The following is a 14,727-nucleotide window of genomic DNA, read 5'->3' as shown; positions in this document are numbered from 1 at the left end:
ACACACCATGGGATGCATGCACCATGCACCTTTTTAGTTACTTTGCATGCATAGTTGAAAAACATTGACCACTGGTGCAAATATCAGCATTGCGTGTGACATCAGGCCCTAAAGTGGGATCTGCTGCTCCAAATTTACAACACAGAAACCACAATGGTATAAGACCTGATAAAAATAAAAGGAACAGTTGATTACACTACAAAGAATATGCGCAGAACACAGCATGCAATGATCGCTATAAAGTCTCTATTATTTTACATCCCCGTATGTTTTAGCAACCACTTTACTATGAATCAGCCAGCACCTAGCCCGAATCAAAGATGGCTGCTGTGTACTCTACAGGGCCCCACCCATTCTGAGGATGAAGCTGAGGATGGGGGTTTCCATAGGAGACGCCACGTTCTGGGCAGGCTCCACCCCCCTGATCAGCTGACGCTGCCTGGTTCGTGTTGTGACAGGGAGGCGGCCGCGTAGAAGACGGCGGAGTCGGTAATCCTCCCCAGGGACAGGGTCTGTGCGGGGTTACAGGCAGGCAGGACTCCCCAGACCTCCTATACCTGGGGCGGTGATTGTCAGTGGTAGAGGAGGGAGGGAATCCCCGGGCCAGAATAGCACACACCCCCACACCACGTATAGCCCCTTGCCCCCATAGTATTAGTAACCCTGCGATAAGTCCTGGGGATCAGTATGCACGATCATTCTATGCTCGCCAGACAATTCCTCTCCACCGTGGGGTGTCTATGGACGATAGCCAGTTTTGCCCCCTCCTCCATTCCACTTATGTCCACTGCCCACGGTGTAAATGCTGACACCCCTTTTACCCCGGCCTGTGCACTGACTGATGCAGCAAGCCCAAGAACCCAGTACACATGGGGTGCAAAGCTCACTCCTCATCAGCCATTTTTGTCTGTGGCAGCAGCCATCTCTCCTGGACACCTCAGACCCTGGTGCCACACTAGGAAGGAATAGTGCGGACATTGTAGCAAGAGTATAAGCTTGGTATCTTCTTTCATAGAAATTCTCTGACTTCTTTATGACTGACACCTGATATGGGACTGAATCGTTTTTCATGGTACCATTGTTTTAATTGCTACCGCCTCTCTGTGCCATACTGCCCTACCTACACACATTTACTTTCCTTGCCATATTTATCTTCCTTTTCCTTCATCCTGGTGTTTTGTTTACCTCTTACTTTTTTCTTTGATCTTCCTTCTCTTGGTGGCTAATCTATTCTACCACCCCAACATCTTGTTCTTGTTTACAGTACTCTGCTTTTTCCACTTGAACTATAGACTCACCAGTGCTAATGACCTATATGGGTCCTGTACAGTGTGATAGTCACCATCCCCCCTGAGCCATAAGTTTATCCTCATATCCTGAGCCGCCTCCTCAAGCCCAGAACAAGCAGCATATTTGAATAGCAGCTACAGTATTCTTATATTCTCTCCAAGGCTTCTGTGTTGAGAGGCTAAAATGTCTGCACTCTATAACCATTCTTGTTCCTAGTCTCATGTAACTTGTAAGCTAACTGTTCATTTTTAGAAGTTTTCTACATACGTAGGAAAGTCCGTTTGCAAAATCCCACTCCTCCCCACTAGAGACTGAAATTCCATGGCACCTCATTACCCAATCGGACTACCACATTCATAGACAGCTGCCTCCTACCCCCACACTGACTACGGCAGCAAAACCTCTAAGAATAATACATCGGATCATTCTATTTATATTACGGCTTTACCTTACAGTCCAGATTGAGTCTTTTTAAATTATTAATTGGCATATGCTGAACGCTCTTTTTATGTTTAATTCTCATAACTATCACTTTCCAAAAAGATAACCTTAGTAATATAACCGTTGTGAAATATAAACTGCAAACAATAGAGCTAAATCCATAATCTGTTTTTTCGCGATCCACCAAATGTATTTCAGCATTTAATTAGTAAGGGCACATGAGCAAAAGCTTCTTAGTCTTTCCAATATTTGTTTTAATGATGGTATGGGTTGTTATGCTGCGATAATGCTTGCAGTGTGAGGGTAGATGCCATTATGCCTGTCTCCTATACCTTAGATGTCAGTCCATGCAATAATAGCATGCATTCTAGTCTGAGCTGCTGCTACTGTTGTGTCTGGCTGGTGGGGAGGGTCCTCTCCCGTCTCCCTGATGCACAAGTTTGGTTCTCCCTGCCCCCAACTCATTGTGGTTTTCTCCCGATTGTTTCAGATGTGAATTGAGATGGAAGGCTTAGGGGAGAAGAAACCTTGGGGGAAGCTGAGCAGACTGCTGGGAGCTGACACTGAGGCTTCCTCTGAGCTTTTCCTCTGTAAAAAGCAATGGACAATCGGAAGGAAAAAAGGTAATTCTCCATCTATGCACCGACAGTGTAAGGACATTCACAAAGTTTACGGGCTAATAACGCCTACTTTGCACACTTGTTTACTGCGTTAGGGCCTGATTCAGCAGCGATCACAGCTGCGAATTCGCACAAGATCGTAGCTGCGAAAATATGCTAATGCCAAAGCACAGCCGGCATAAAGACGCCCACTGCTGCTTTCTCACATCCGTCCACTGTCGCTCTTCTGTATACACATCAGTACAATAGATGCACATCGACCACTCGCGCAGCATTTGCACCAGGTGTGACCCTGCCGCAGACACTGCAAGTCTCTACGCACGCAGTGGGCTCTCAAGCTGCGCATGCAATCTCAGTGGCTAATTTATGCACGCCAAAGCAACGGCGTTCAAACGGACAGGCACGCCTGCGTTTTACCGACACTCCCCCTGTTACCTCCCCCAAATGCTCACAGCTTGTCACTGACTCTGCGATGAATTCCTCTGTGCGTCCGTTATCTCAGTGCGATCGCAGCACAATGCAGCTTATGCGCAATGGCTAACAATCGCTCAGTCTGTGTACGTAGTTGCATTTGTGATCGCTGCTGAATCAGGCCCTTAGCCTTTATGAATTAAGCATAGTGTGTCCACTGGTTGTGTGACAGGGCTTATTACTAAATTTCCCCTTAAATTTTGTTACTGTTGAACACCTATTCTTCTGCCACTCTTCCATTTCTGACTTTAGCCTCCAAATTGTGTTAGTCATTACATGCACTTGTCATTTTTCTCTATTTATCCTACTCCTTAATGTACAGTATGCAGGCATGAATTCTGTGACCAGTATTTCTTCTGATTGCTTTCAGCATTTGCTAAAAGTATATTGTTTATAGGATTTCTATTAAAAAATATTTACAAATAAGGTAACTGCTAAATCTTCATTGTGTAGTGGTTATATTTTAGGTTGCCACTATTTTAATCTATTTAAATCTGACGTGGGAGTGAAAATATAAGAGATTAAAGTATTTGATAGGTATTTTGCTTTATATTAAGAGCCTGGTGTGTGCCAGGGCTTATGAATGCATGGACATTTTGGCACTGTGTCAAAAAATAGGCTTTATTTTTGTCTTACTACTGTACTTGACAAATATTCAATGGCAACAGACCCAATACATTCAAATGTACATTAAAGCAAATCAGTCTGATCAGAGTAGGATTGTTTTCATTTAAAAAAACAGTCTTGAACTTGATTAAAGTGGTGTGTATTGTAATTGTCTAACAATCATACAACTGCATTCACACTTAAAAGATTTTTGTAGTCTGTTAGATCAAAGTTATAATGTGTGTGTGTATGTGTAACAACTGCAATTATTTTTCTTTTACTTACAATCTTGTTAAAAACCCATAGAATATTGATGTGATTGCACAGAAATGGGTAGTTTGGTTGGAAACAGCAATTGATAGGTTTGCCCAAATTAAGTGCTGAACTGGCTGGTCTTGTTATAGCTATGTAATGGAATCAATTCTGTTTGTATAATTTGTCTGAAACATAATGAAAAATATGACTGGGAAGCTAATACGTTGGTGTTGTAATAACATCTATGGGGTTGTATCATTTGTTTTATTGTGCCCGATCTCCCATCTAAAGTGATGGGAGATTGGGGGCGGTATTCAATTGCTTTTGGGTAACCATACTTATTTGCGCATGTTGCACTAAAATAGACTAGGTTTAGCCGCGTAAAACTTCTTAGCGCATCCAAACACTTGTTTTGACACCCAAAGCCAGGACTTTTCATACATTTTTGCTCACCACCTTAGGAGGGTGCGAGCAGAAATGTGTCCACCCGTGGTATTCATACTCGAACAGAGTAACAAGTGAATAGCTCCGTAGGGCTCCCATTCACCAAAGCTACGGGTGAAAACATTTGAATCTCCCCCGATATTTGTATCTGTGAATGTCTGTCCATGTTGTTAAAGAATGTTCGCAATAAACTAAACACTGCTTGTATGAGATGCTTATGGCTTCACTGAAACCATGAAGTTCACTTTCATGAGTATTCTAATATAATATTAATGTGAAAACTGCAAATTAAACTAAAAATATTTGTTTTTGCATTATTGTACATCTACTGTTAGGAAAGCTCTGGCTATCAGTAAATAATGATCTAGTTTCACACCACCTATTGACATTTTTCTGTGAAGGCCCATTTTAATTTCTAAGTCATGTGGGGGAATTCACTTGGCAATCTCTTGAGAAGTGCCGTTAATCCTCCTTGAGGGAAGTCAGCTGGCACGTCACTGACTCCAACATTGTCAATTTCTCTTGCCCCCCCCCCCCCCCAGAGGTGCACAGAAAAGTGAGTGATAATAGACTGCCATAAATCTTCACATCCCCAAGAATAGCCCCTTCCCCCTGTTGTCTTACATTACTTGTCATTTTAGCAGTAATGTATGTACGCAGCATTGTTTTGTTGTGTCTATCTAATTACATATTGCAGTAAATAACAGCCAATGGAAAGCTTTTCCATCACAACAAAATAATCTTGATTTTCAACATACAAATGTTCATTTATTAATCCCATGTATATATGATTCATAAGCAGTGATCGCGCAGAGAGCGAAACAAATTGTCGGTCCCAAGGACCCCTCACTTTTTAAAAAATTGGGGTCCTACTCCACTGTTTCTGGGTCCCATCAAATAATTTTGGCGGTGAGGGCAGGCAGCAGTTGGGACAGTGCTGAGGGCAGGTAGCAGTGTTGGTAGAGGGCGTTTCAGGGCAAGCAGCAGTTGGGGTAGAGCTGGGGGGTAAAGGCAGTAAAGTTGGTGTAGAGTTTGGGGTATAGAGGAGTAAGGGCAGGCAGTGCTGAATGTAGGGAGGGGGTATGTGCAGACAGCAGTTGTGACAGTGTTGGTGTTCAATGAGGAGGCTAGGGGCAGGCAGTGCTGGGAGTAGCGAGAAAGCAAGGGAAGATAGCAGTATGTGTGCAATGGGCATCTGTGTAGTATGCATGTGTGCAGAGCTCTGACAGTGTGGGGGTTAGTACTGCAGCAGAGTGTGCTTACTGTCAGGGTATCATAGGGGAAGAGATATAGCGCTGATGCAGTCCATTTAGATGTCCCTGCTTTCTGCAGATGCCAGGACACAAAGTTATTTTGGGTATAAGAGTCTCATCAGCACAGGGTCACAGTCTCTCAATATGGAGCTATTTTCTGGGTTCACAGCCTTTCAATATGGAGCTGCCTCATGGCAGTAGCGGAACTTGTGAGTGGTGGGTCCAGGAGCAAAAATATGCCACAAGAAGAGGCATTGGGTGGTTGGGAGAGGCAGTGGCAGGGGATGGCCATGGGTAACATAAGGAGAGGCAGTGGAAGACAGCGTGGCAGGGAGTGGTTGTGGGAGACAGTTGGTGGAATCTGGTTTGCTGCTATAAAACTAAACTATTTTATATTAAATGGATCTGTGCCCCTGTATAAAGCCAGAGGCCTATTAGGGCACTATCCACTTCCCCTAGTAGGGCCCTTGTAACAGACCTACACAGTGACCCTACACCCAGGTGCTGCACAGTGTTTCCCATTCCCCCCGCAGACGCATACACAAACCCGCACCCCACTCCATCCAGGTGTTGTACTTACCAAGAGCTGCCTGAGTAGTGTGCAGCATCCTGGTAACAGCAGGAGGCAGAGTGACATAGTAACAGCAGCGCTGTTAAGTAGCTAGTGGGGGCTGACCATACTTCTTGCCCTGGGCCAAGACCGCTGTTTCTTTCTAAATGATCAGGCCCAGGGGAAAACATTATGGTTTGAGCAGCCAGCAGCCACAGGCCCCTTAGTCCCCGTAGTTCAGCCCCTGCCTCATGGGGTCAGCCCGGCGGCATCAAGTGACCGGGAGGTGGAGGACTCAGGTAGCTATTGGATGAGCAGATGTGCCAGCCACAGTAATTGGTTGGGGATCCGGGGAAACGCTGAAGTTTTTGGCCGGCTGCTACACATGTTTGAAAAGCGAGTCCCTCACTGCCTGTAGCGCGAAAATATCCACTATAGAGCATATTTTGCAATCCCTGATAAGCGAGGTTTACACCAAGTTAAAAAGTTAATTTTATTTCTTAAGGTTTTCCACTTTAAACACTGATGTTATTGGGAAATCTATTTTTCACTCACTTTTTGTACTGTAATGAAAGTTTTAGCTGTTCAAATTGTGACAATTTGAACACCTAAAATATAAATTCTTCAATTAGAAAGATGGTTAACTTGATATATATTTACTAATACCTCCAGCTTGTAAATTGTACTGTTGAGATCTGTCTTAAATGTGCCTAGAGAACTGAATGCATGTCCTATTTTATTATGTACATGTCCTATTTTATTATGTACTGTGGTCACATTGTACAGGATGTAGTTTAAATTCCGACTGTTGGGATTCGGCATCCCGTGACGGTAAGTAGGGGGGTTAGGGGGAGGGTAAGGGGTTTGGTTTAGGCACTAAGGGAAGGGTTAGGATTAGGTACTGGGGGGAGGAGGGTTAGGTTTAGGCTGTGGGGTGAGGGTGTCTGCATCCTAACCCTTCCCTTCGGAATTCTGACCACCAGGATCCCGTACCCTATCCCATCGTACATTTATTTCTTGTTGGACGGTTACTTTACTTTAACAAAACTGATTTTTTTTTCCAATGTGAATAGGATTTTGTTAATAATTATAGTTGTCATCTACTGAACTGCTTCATACAGTAAATGTATCCCATGGTGTTCACAGGCTGCGACCTCTCATTCCCTGGCAACAAGTTGGTCTCTGGAGAACACTGCAAAATCACAGTGGATGAGGAATCTGGGCTTGTTTCATTAGAAGACACCAGGTAAAATGCAATGAAGCCGTCTTATGCATGTTCATCAATATAATTAAAGTATATAAAGTAATTAGCAGAAAGCAACACTTGTTGGTCTTATCTTATAGTGTGGTACTTTATGGGCTGTAAACCATGGCATCCAATGTTTGCTTTCATATTCTATGGAAATGACTGCTCACAAATGCATATTGCAGGATTACGTGAAATAAACTGTGACTTAGAAATTAATTTCACCAAAAACTTATAAATTTTAAATAGAACCTAATCTCATAAGATTACTTTAATGGATGTGGTGTTTGGTAGGTTTCCCCAAGTGCCTGCACAACACACTGGGTGTACAGAAATAAGGAGTGCATGGCAGGGTTACCCTGTTGTACTGTATTTTGGAATGGTCATGTAGTCTTGTCCTACTTTGAGCTACAACATAATAATTAAAATGCAATGGATCTGGGGAACACTGGTCACTATGGGTATAAATTCTGGGTACTGGAGAAGGTACTCCAGTGCCCAATTATCGTACTGAACTGATGCTTCCTTCTTCATATACGCTTCTTACTTCCTGTAGGAACTTGGAGTAGGTGTCTTTAGAGAGAGGCACATGTCTTCTGCTGTGCTGCATTGCTGATTGTATTTTATTTCCTACAAGACATGAAGCGCTGTGGCCTTCTGTAGGAGTTGCCACAAGCATTGGCTGGAGTGGGACCATACTGATTGCCGTTCAGCCGCGATCTTCTCCCTTAGCAAAGGTCTCCATAGGGGTCACAGAGGAGCATGTAAAGCCTGTCTCAGGACCTTGGATTAAAATGTGCACGGAGCCGTTAGCCACATCACGGGAGTTTGCGGCAGAAGTTAAGTGCAGTCAAAGCTTACCTGGAAGTAATGCTGGGCTGCTTGTGGTTGCCCTGGTCACGGAGAGGTCTGTTCTAAGGATCTATTTGCCAGTGGCAAGGGTCCAGTGGACGCTGCTACTGCAGCAGAGCTCTCACTGTTGGCGTTTTATGGCAGGAAAAGCTCTCTTGGATGGCCGCCTTTACTCCCTGTCCATGTATAGGGAGAAGTTCCCTTCCCTGTTGATGGACTCTCCCTTAGTCGATGACGAATGCAAAAAAAAAAAAAAATACAACTTACAGTTTAATAGCTTCCTCTCCCTTTTATAGGGGATCTTTTTTGACAGCCTTTTTCAGTGAGACTGGTTAAAAGCTCACCATATGCCAGTGTGTTGGTACTGGTCACTTGTATAATAATCAGAGCCTTCTGTTTTCCAGACAGGTGGGAGTATAGACAGTTTATATACCTGTAATATGTTTTCTTGCACTATCTCTCTTATTGAATGTTTATCTTCTATCAATGTTTTATCGGTTATGTCTAATGAGGGAGACGATTACAAATCAGAAATGGAAATGTTTTCAGTAAATATTTTACCTGTTCGAAATGCAGGTCTAATAAATGCAAAAATCTGGATGTGCAGTCTCTGGGGCCGGGACCCACAAGCAACACTCATCCTTGGTCTAATTTGTAGAAGGAGCAATGCCTAACTAGGCTCAGAGGCTCAGCTTATGGCCAAGAAATAGTTTTGACCAGTACAGTATTTGCCAATCCTTGTCAGGCAGATGTCCATATCCTAAGATACAGGACAATCTGTTTGTAAGAGACACCCTGTACAAGTCCTTATCTGGTGGGAGCCTGCCCTTTCCTAGTTCAGGATGTGTGCCTTAAGTCAGCCTCAAACCAGTGGAACCTAGGATTCCTCTGCAGTGGACACATCTGGTGGGTTGTCACTCCAGAGAATTTTTTGCTGCCACCACCCAAACCCCCCCCCCCCCTTCCAAGAATTTTGTCAGTCAGGTTCCAGATTTGCAGCAAGGGCTAGCATCCTGCTCAAACCTGTTTCATTTTTCCTTTTGGCCAATTGCGAGTTTGTTGTTGTACACCCTCTTTTTTGTAGAGTGAGTTAAGAACAAAAATCACCTTGCCTCCCAAACCAGAGTTGTTTTTTCTTGGCCTGGTCCAAGATAGCTGATACTCTTATTGGGTTGTGTCACACATATAGTCCCTTTTCCTATTGAAAAGTGAATACAGTAGGTGTCTATTATCAGTTGACGTTATTACCCTATGAGGTTTTTTTCTTAAATTTTTTTTTTTTCCTGTTATCTGGGTTTGGAAGAGACGAACTAAAAATGTCACCTACTTGGCATCTTCCACTATGAAGATTCCTTCTAGGCCAATGACTATTTCTTCACCTTGATTTGAATCACTTGGTTTGAAGCCATGGCGCTAGCAACTAAGGGCCTGATTCAGACCTGGACGCTAAGCCGCGAACGCACGCTATGGGCAATAATCGCCCGTTTGCACATGCGACAATATGCGCATGCGCGAGTCACTCACTGCGCTCGGGAATTGTGTGCTCGTAGTACACAGACTGGACGCTACTTTGAGTGACAGTGCCGTTTGTGGGTGGTAACGGGAAGGTGCTTATGAACGGGCAAGTGGTGCTGTGAACGCAGGCGTGTCTGGGGGTCAAAACTGAGTTTTATGGGTGTGCATAATTAGCATGGAATTGTCATTGTACACGTCACTTGGTTGTATTTCAACCTGCAGTGATCGTAGTGCTTGCGGCGGGGTAGAGTCTACCTCAAGCGCTGTGTGCTGCTCCGATGGCTCTCGATGGTTCTGATTAATCATAAACTTCCTGGAGATGACGTGTGTTAACAAAGAAAAGTGGGCGTCTTTAGACCGGCTTGCGTTCGCTCTGCCGTCACTCTCTCAGACATAGAGGGCGTCCTTACACCACACAGTGCGATCGCGGAATTTGCATACCTGGTCCCTTTTGGCTGCAAGAGAGCGCAGCTTAGCGTCCGGGTCTGAATCGACCCCTAAGATCCTAAAGGGATTCGAAAGCCTTCTATAGCTAGGATCTACCACTGTGTGTGGACACAAGAAAGTTTCTGCTTCCCAGTTCAGTCTCTACCATTCTGTTTCAATTGAAACTGGCCTTAATTTTGAAGGTTTAGAGCTTTTATTCATAGGGTTGTTTCATATACAATCACCTTATGTTGTGAAAGTTTCCTTCTGAGCCACAGGGCTCTGTGGAGCAGCACTTCTTGGAATGTGGAGCTCCTGCTGGCTACAGACTCGGCTAGGTGTGTATCAGAATTGGCATTCTTGTCATGTGAATCACCATTTTTGAACTTCTATCCTGACATAGCGATCCTTCAAACTCATCCATTCTTTCATTGGAAAATTGTCTGTTCCATTTAAATCAGTAAATTGTTCCACTTGCCTTTCAACAGGACACTTCTAGTTCTATCCATCTCTGGGATGTGGTTTGAGCCTTACAAATTTATATTGGACTTCGAAGATCATAGATGCTCAAAGGTCTTGTTGACGCAATATGTTTGTGAACGACATCGTTCACAGACATATCGCTGGAACACATTGGCCGATGGGCACACAATATATTGGCCGATCAATTGATCGGTCAATATATCTGCCAGTGTGTACCTAGCATAAGTGGAGCACCAAATGCTGTTACCAAGCTGACACCCAGGAACTGTCAGTGTCCACTAAAACACATTTACACATTGCTTAACATCCCCCACAACCCACTCATGCATTCATTTTTTTGTTTTTGTTTGGTGCACGACAAGTATCCAGAAGCACCATTTTAACAGCTGGACTGCCTAGGCAATCCCAGGCTATTTCTTATTATTTTATTTACCTTCGTTTTTTTAACTTCTGAGTTTAGCAGTATTAGGCGCCGAATACGACTCATATACTGTGACTCCTTCTACCGATGCCGAAACGCCAGTACCGCTATATGCCCTGGGGATTTCAGCGGGCCTCAGCGTGGCTCAGCTAGTGGCATCGCTGGGGTCCGGACTGCGATCAGATTCACGGAGATGGCAGGTGAGATAATTCCTCATGGGGAATCATGCGCGGAGCAGTCCAGGCCTCCGGTGTAGGAGACGCATCGGAGGTAGCTGAGGGTGAAGGTCTCGTTTAACGTGTCCTCACTAAGGCAGCCGAGGCCATATATTCTGTCGCCGTGGACGTTAGTAGATGCACTGGAGCGCACTAAGTAGCGTCTACTACTGTGGGGTCAACGTACCCGTGCCGTCAAAATCGCAGCTTAGGGGAGATAGGCGCTCTGTCTGCCTACAAGAGTACGGCTAGATAATCAATTGGAAAAAGTCTTCTCTTTCTCCAACTCAGCAAATGGTGCACTCTGGGACAGAGGATTCTTCTGCCAGAGGACAAGATTGCAGCACTACAATCTCGTGTGCACAGTCTACTTTGCAAGCAGGAAGAATCAGTTCACTTGGCAATACAGGTGCTGGGCTCCATGGTGTCCACATTTGACATGGTGGCTTATGCCCAGTTCCACTCCAGGTCCCTGCAGCAATGGATTCTGTCTCATTGGGATGGTCGGTATCATCAGATAAAGTCTCAGATGATCCGCATCTCGCCACAGGTCCGGCTCTCCCTCGCTTAGTGGCTGCAGACAACTCATTTAGACAAGGGTTGGCCGTTATGGGTCCCAGATTGGGTACTCCTCACCACGGATGCAAGTCTGCGAGGATGGGGAGCGGTGACAGGTCATCACACCTTTCAGGGAAGGTGGACGGATCAGGAAAGTCACCTGCAGATAAATGCAGTGCACAGAGTGCTCATTCTGGCACAGGACCTACTTCAGGGCAGGCTTGTCCAGATTCAGTCCGACAACGCGACTGCGGTGGCCTATATCAATCAAGGAGGCAGACAAAGTCCGGCAGCCATGAGAATGCCATCTTCCAGCAACCTCAGCAATATTCATCCCTGGAGTCCTCAACTGGGAAGCAGACTTCCTAAGTCGTCACGACATACACGCCGGAGAATGGACTCTTGATCCAGACTTCTTTCAATTCCTGGTGGACAGGTGGGGACTACCAGATGTAGACCTCATGGCATCATGTCACAACCACAAGGTCCCCAGGTACGGGTTCAGAACAAGGGATCCCTCTGCCACCTTCGTGGACGCTCTGGCGGTGAAATGGGACTTCAGGTTGGCATACCTGTTTCCTCCAATCTCTCTCCTCCCATGGGGTCATCAGAAAGTTCAAGCAGGAGGGCGGCAGGATAATACTAATAGCTGCTGCCTGGCCCAAGAGACATTGATTCACGATCTGACGTGTATCCATAGACAGTCCGCTTCCACTGCCTCTATGACCAGATTTACTAGTGCAGGGTTCCTGCCTATATCAAGATTTACCTCGGCTGGCTTTGACAGCATGGCTATTGAGTCTTCCGTCTTAAAGGCTAAAGATTTCTCTCTTTCTGTGATCTAGACGATGCTGAGGGCAAGGAAGCCTGCTTCGGCCCGCATCTATCACAGGATTTGGCATTCATTTTTTCTTTGGTGTTCCCACTGAAAATATGACCATAAAGTTTTCAGGGTCTTGCAAGTGCTTGCTTTTCTTCAGGCGGGATTAGTCTTAGGTCTTCACCTGGCTACCATGAGAGTTCAGGTTTCTGCATTCGGTATGGTTCCAGCGCATAATTGCTCCTCCGCCGAATGTTAGAACATTTTTGCAGGGGGTTCTCCGTCTGCAACCTCCATTTGTCCCTCCGGTGGCACCGTGGGATTTATCTTTGGTTCTCAGGGCACTGCAAGCTTCTCCTTTTGAGACCTTGGATAAGGTGGACATTAGATGATTGACAGCGAAGACACTTTTTCTCCTCGTTCCTCTGATTTGGCAGCACTGTCATGTCGCTCCCTATATTTGATTTTTCATCAAAATAGAGCTGTTCTTCGTTCTAGAGCGGGTTGCCTTCCAAAGGTGGTATCCCATTTTCATATTGGTGAAGAAATTGTAGTCCCGGCCTTTGTCTTCAGACCTTTTCTAAGGGCGAAGCTTCCCTGGATGTGGTTCGTGCCCTACGTATCTACGTGGATCGTACCAGCTCCATCAGGAAATCAGATGCGCTTTTTGTGTTATATGGGTTTCACAAATGAGGCTGGTCAGCTAACAAACAGACTTTGGCTCGCTGATTGCGTATGACTTTGTCAGATCTATACACAGGCTGATCTCCCTGTCCCGAACATGGTGACAGCGCATTCTACTTGGTCTGTGAGACCATCGTTGGCGGTTAGACATGGCGCCTCGGCTGAACAGCTGTGCAAGCGGCCACTTGGTCTTCCGTCCATACTATTATCAAATTTTATGCATTTGATACTTTTGCCTCCCAGGATGCTTCCTTTGGGCGGCGGATTCTCCTGTCTGCTCAGTAGCGTCCCCACCCTTAAGGGAACTGCTTTAGGACCTCCCCAAGGTAGATCCTGTGGACCCTATGGACTCTGAAGAAGAAAATTAGAGTTAAGGTATAACATACCTCCGTTAACTTTTTCTTCGATGTCCACAGAGCGCCCACCCTGATGCACCTGGCCTCGGTTGGGATCCGTTCTTTGCTTTTTTTGTATCACTGATTCCCTCTTTGTATTTTGAGAGTGTTTCTTGGGTACATTGTACTTCCTTTTCCCCTTTCCATCTCTTGCCGTTAGGCTTGTTTGTAAACTGAATGCCTGTGGCTGGGGGCAGGGTATATAGGGAGGTGGACCTATGCATGCTGGGAGCTTCAAAGCTGTAAGCTGTTTGGTGCAATGGATCACTCCAACTACATACGCCAAGGTAGATCCTGTAGACCCTATGGACCTCGAAAAAAAAGAGTTAACTGAGGTAAGTTATACCATAACTCTATTTTTTTAATATACAGACTGGTTCTTATACCGCAGTCTATATCTTCATCTTCTACACCAAAATATCTGTCCTTAAATGCCTGTCTATAATTTGATGCCCGGTCTCCCTTCTTGCTTAAGCATCCTTCTACCCTGCCTTTTCTTCCCTTCCCCCGTATTCTCTGTGTTTTTCTTTCTCTTGTCTGTTACACACACCCCCAATTTATATTTGTTTTTATTTAATTGATTGTTCATTGCCTTTCTCTTGTCAGATTCCTGAAAACGTGGATTTATGTTTGTGTACCCATAATCTGTTATATAATACATATGTAGTGCTGTAACCGCTTTTGCATGGGTTACTCTTACCAATTATGTATTATTCCGTTTAATTGAGCCATATGGTTTCTTTGTATATAAGTTTCTTTGTATGCTTCCTGAAAAATCTCAATTAATAAATTTTGGGCAAAAAATAAAAATACAAGAAAAAATGATAAACACTGTTTGTCAAACTAACAAATTTAATCAAACGCCAGACACCCTGGAAGTCTAGGGTGGTAGAGGGTGTCTCACTGGGACCTTATCCTCTCTGCCGACCTTGGCAGGAACAGTGTAGTCAGCTCTGCTTTATAGCTTACCCGAGCGCCAGATCCTTTCTTGCCTCTTGGCGCTGGCTTGACTCTGCTGGCTGCTTGTCTCTCCCCAGACTTTACTTTAACAGCAAGCGGGCCAGTAAAAGCTATTTTGCAAGAGCCCTATTGCTGCCAGGGCTTACGCATCTTGGAGTCTTCTGGTTTGACCCGGCATCTTCTGGTCTTCTGTTTTTTGTCACAGTGTCTTCCACTGCTCTT

General features: G+C 44.9%; 1 protein-coding gene across 3 annotated transcripts in view; it reads left to right on the top strand.

The window, feature by feature from the left end:
* The first annotated feature begins 378 nt into the window (after positions 1 to 378).
* The window catches only part of CHFR (checkpoint with forkhead and ring finger domains), a 52,823-nt gene continuing 38,474 nt past the window's right edge, over positions 379 to 14,727 (top strand). For 2 of the 3 annotated variants that reach the window (XM_088476695.1, XM_088476693.1), the window contains exons 1-3: positions 379 to 489; positions 2,222 to 2,354; positions 7,077 to 7,176. In XM_088476695.1, the coding sequence (XP_088332821.1) occupies positions 2,234 to 2,354; positions 7,077 to 7,176 (221 nt within the window). In that variant the 5' untranslated portion in view covers positions 379 to 489; positions 2,222 to 2,233. Of the gene's footprint in view, positions 490 to 1,002; positions 1,073 to 2,221; positions 2,355 to 7,076; positions 7,177 to 14,727 lie in introns of those variants that run through there. The other variant, XM_088476694.1, reaches the window with a different exon arrangement.

The sequence above is a fragment of the Taudactylus pleione genome, unplaced genomic scaffold, assembly GCF_031769625.1.
Source record: "Taudactylus pleione unplaced genomic scaffold, aTauple2 ptg000191l, whole genome shotgun sequence".
Taxonomy (NCBI): Eukaryota; Metazoa; Chordata; class Amphibia; order Anura; family Myobatrachidae; genus Taudactylus; species Taudactylus pleione.
The sequence above is the reverse complement of the archived record's forward strand: the minus strand, read 5'-3'. Positions and strand labels throughout refer to the sequence as shown.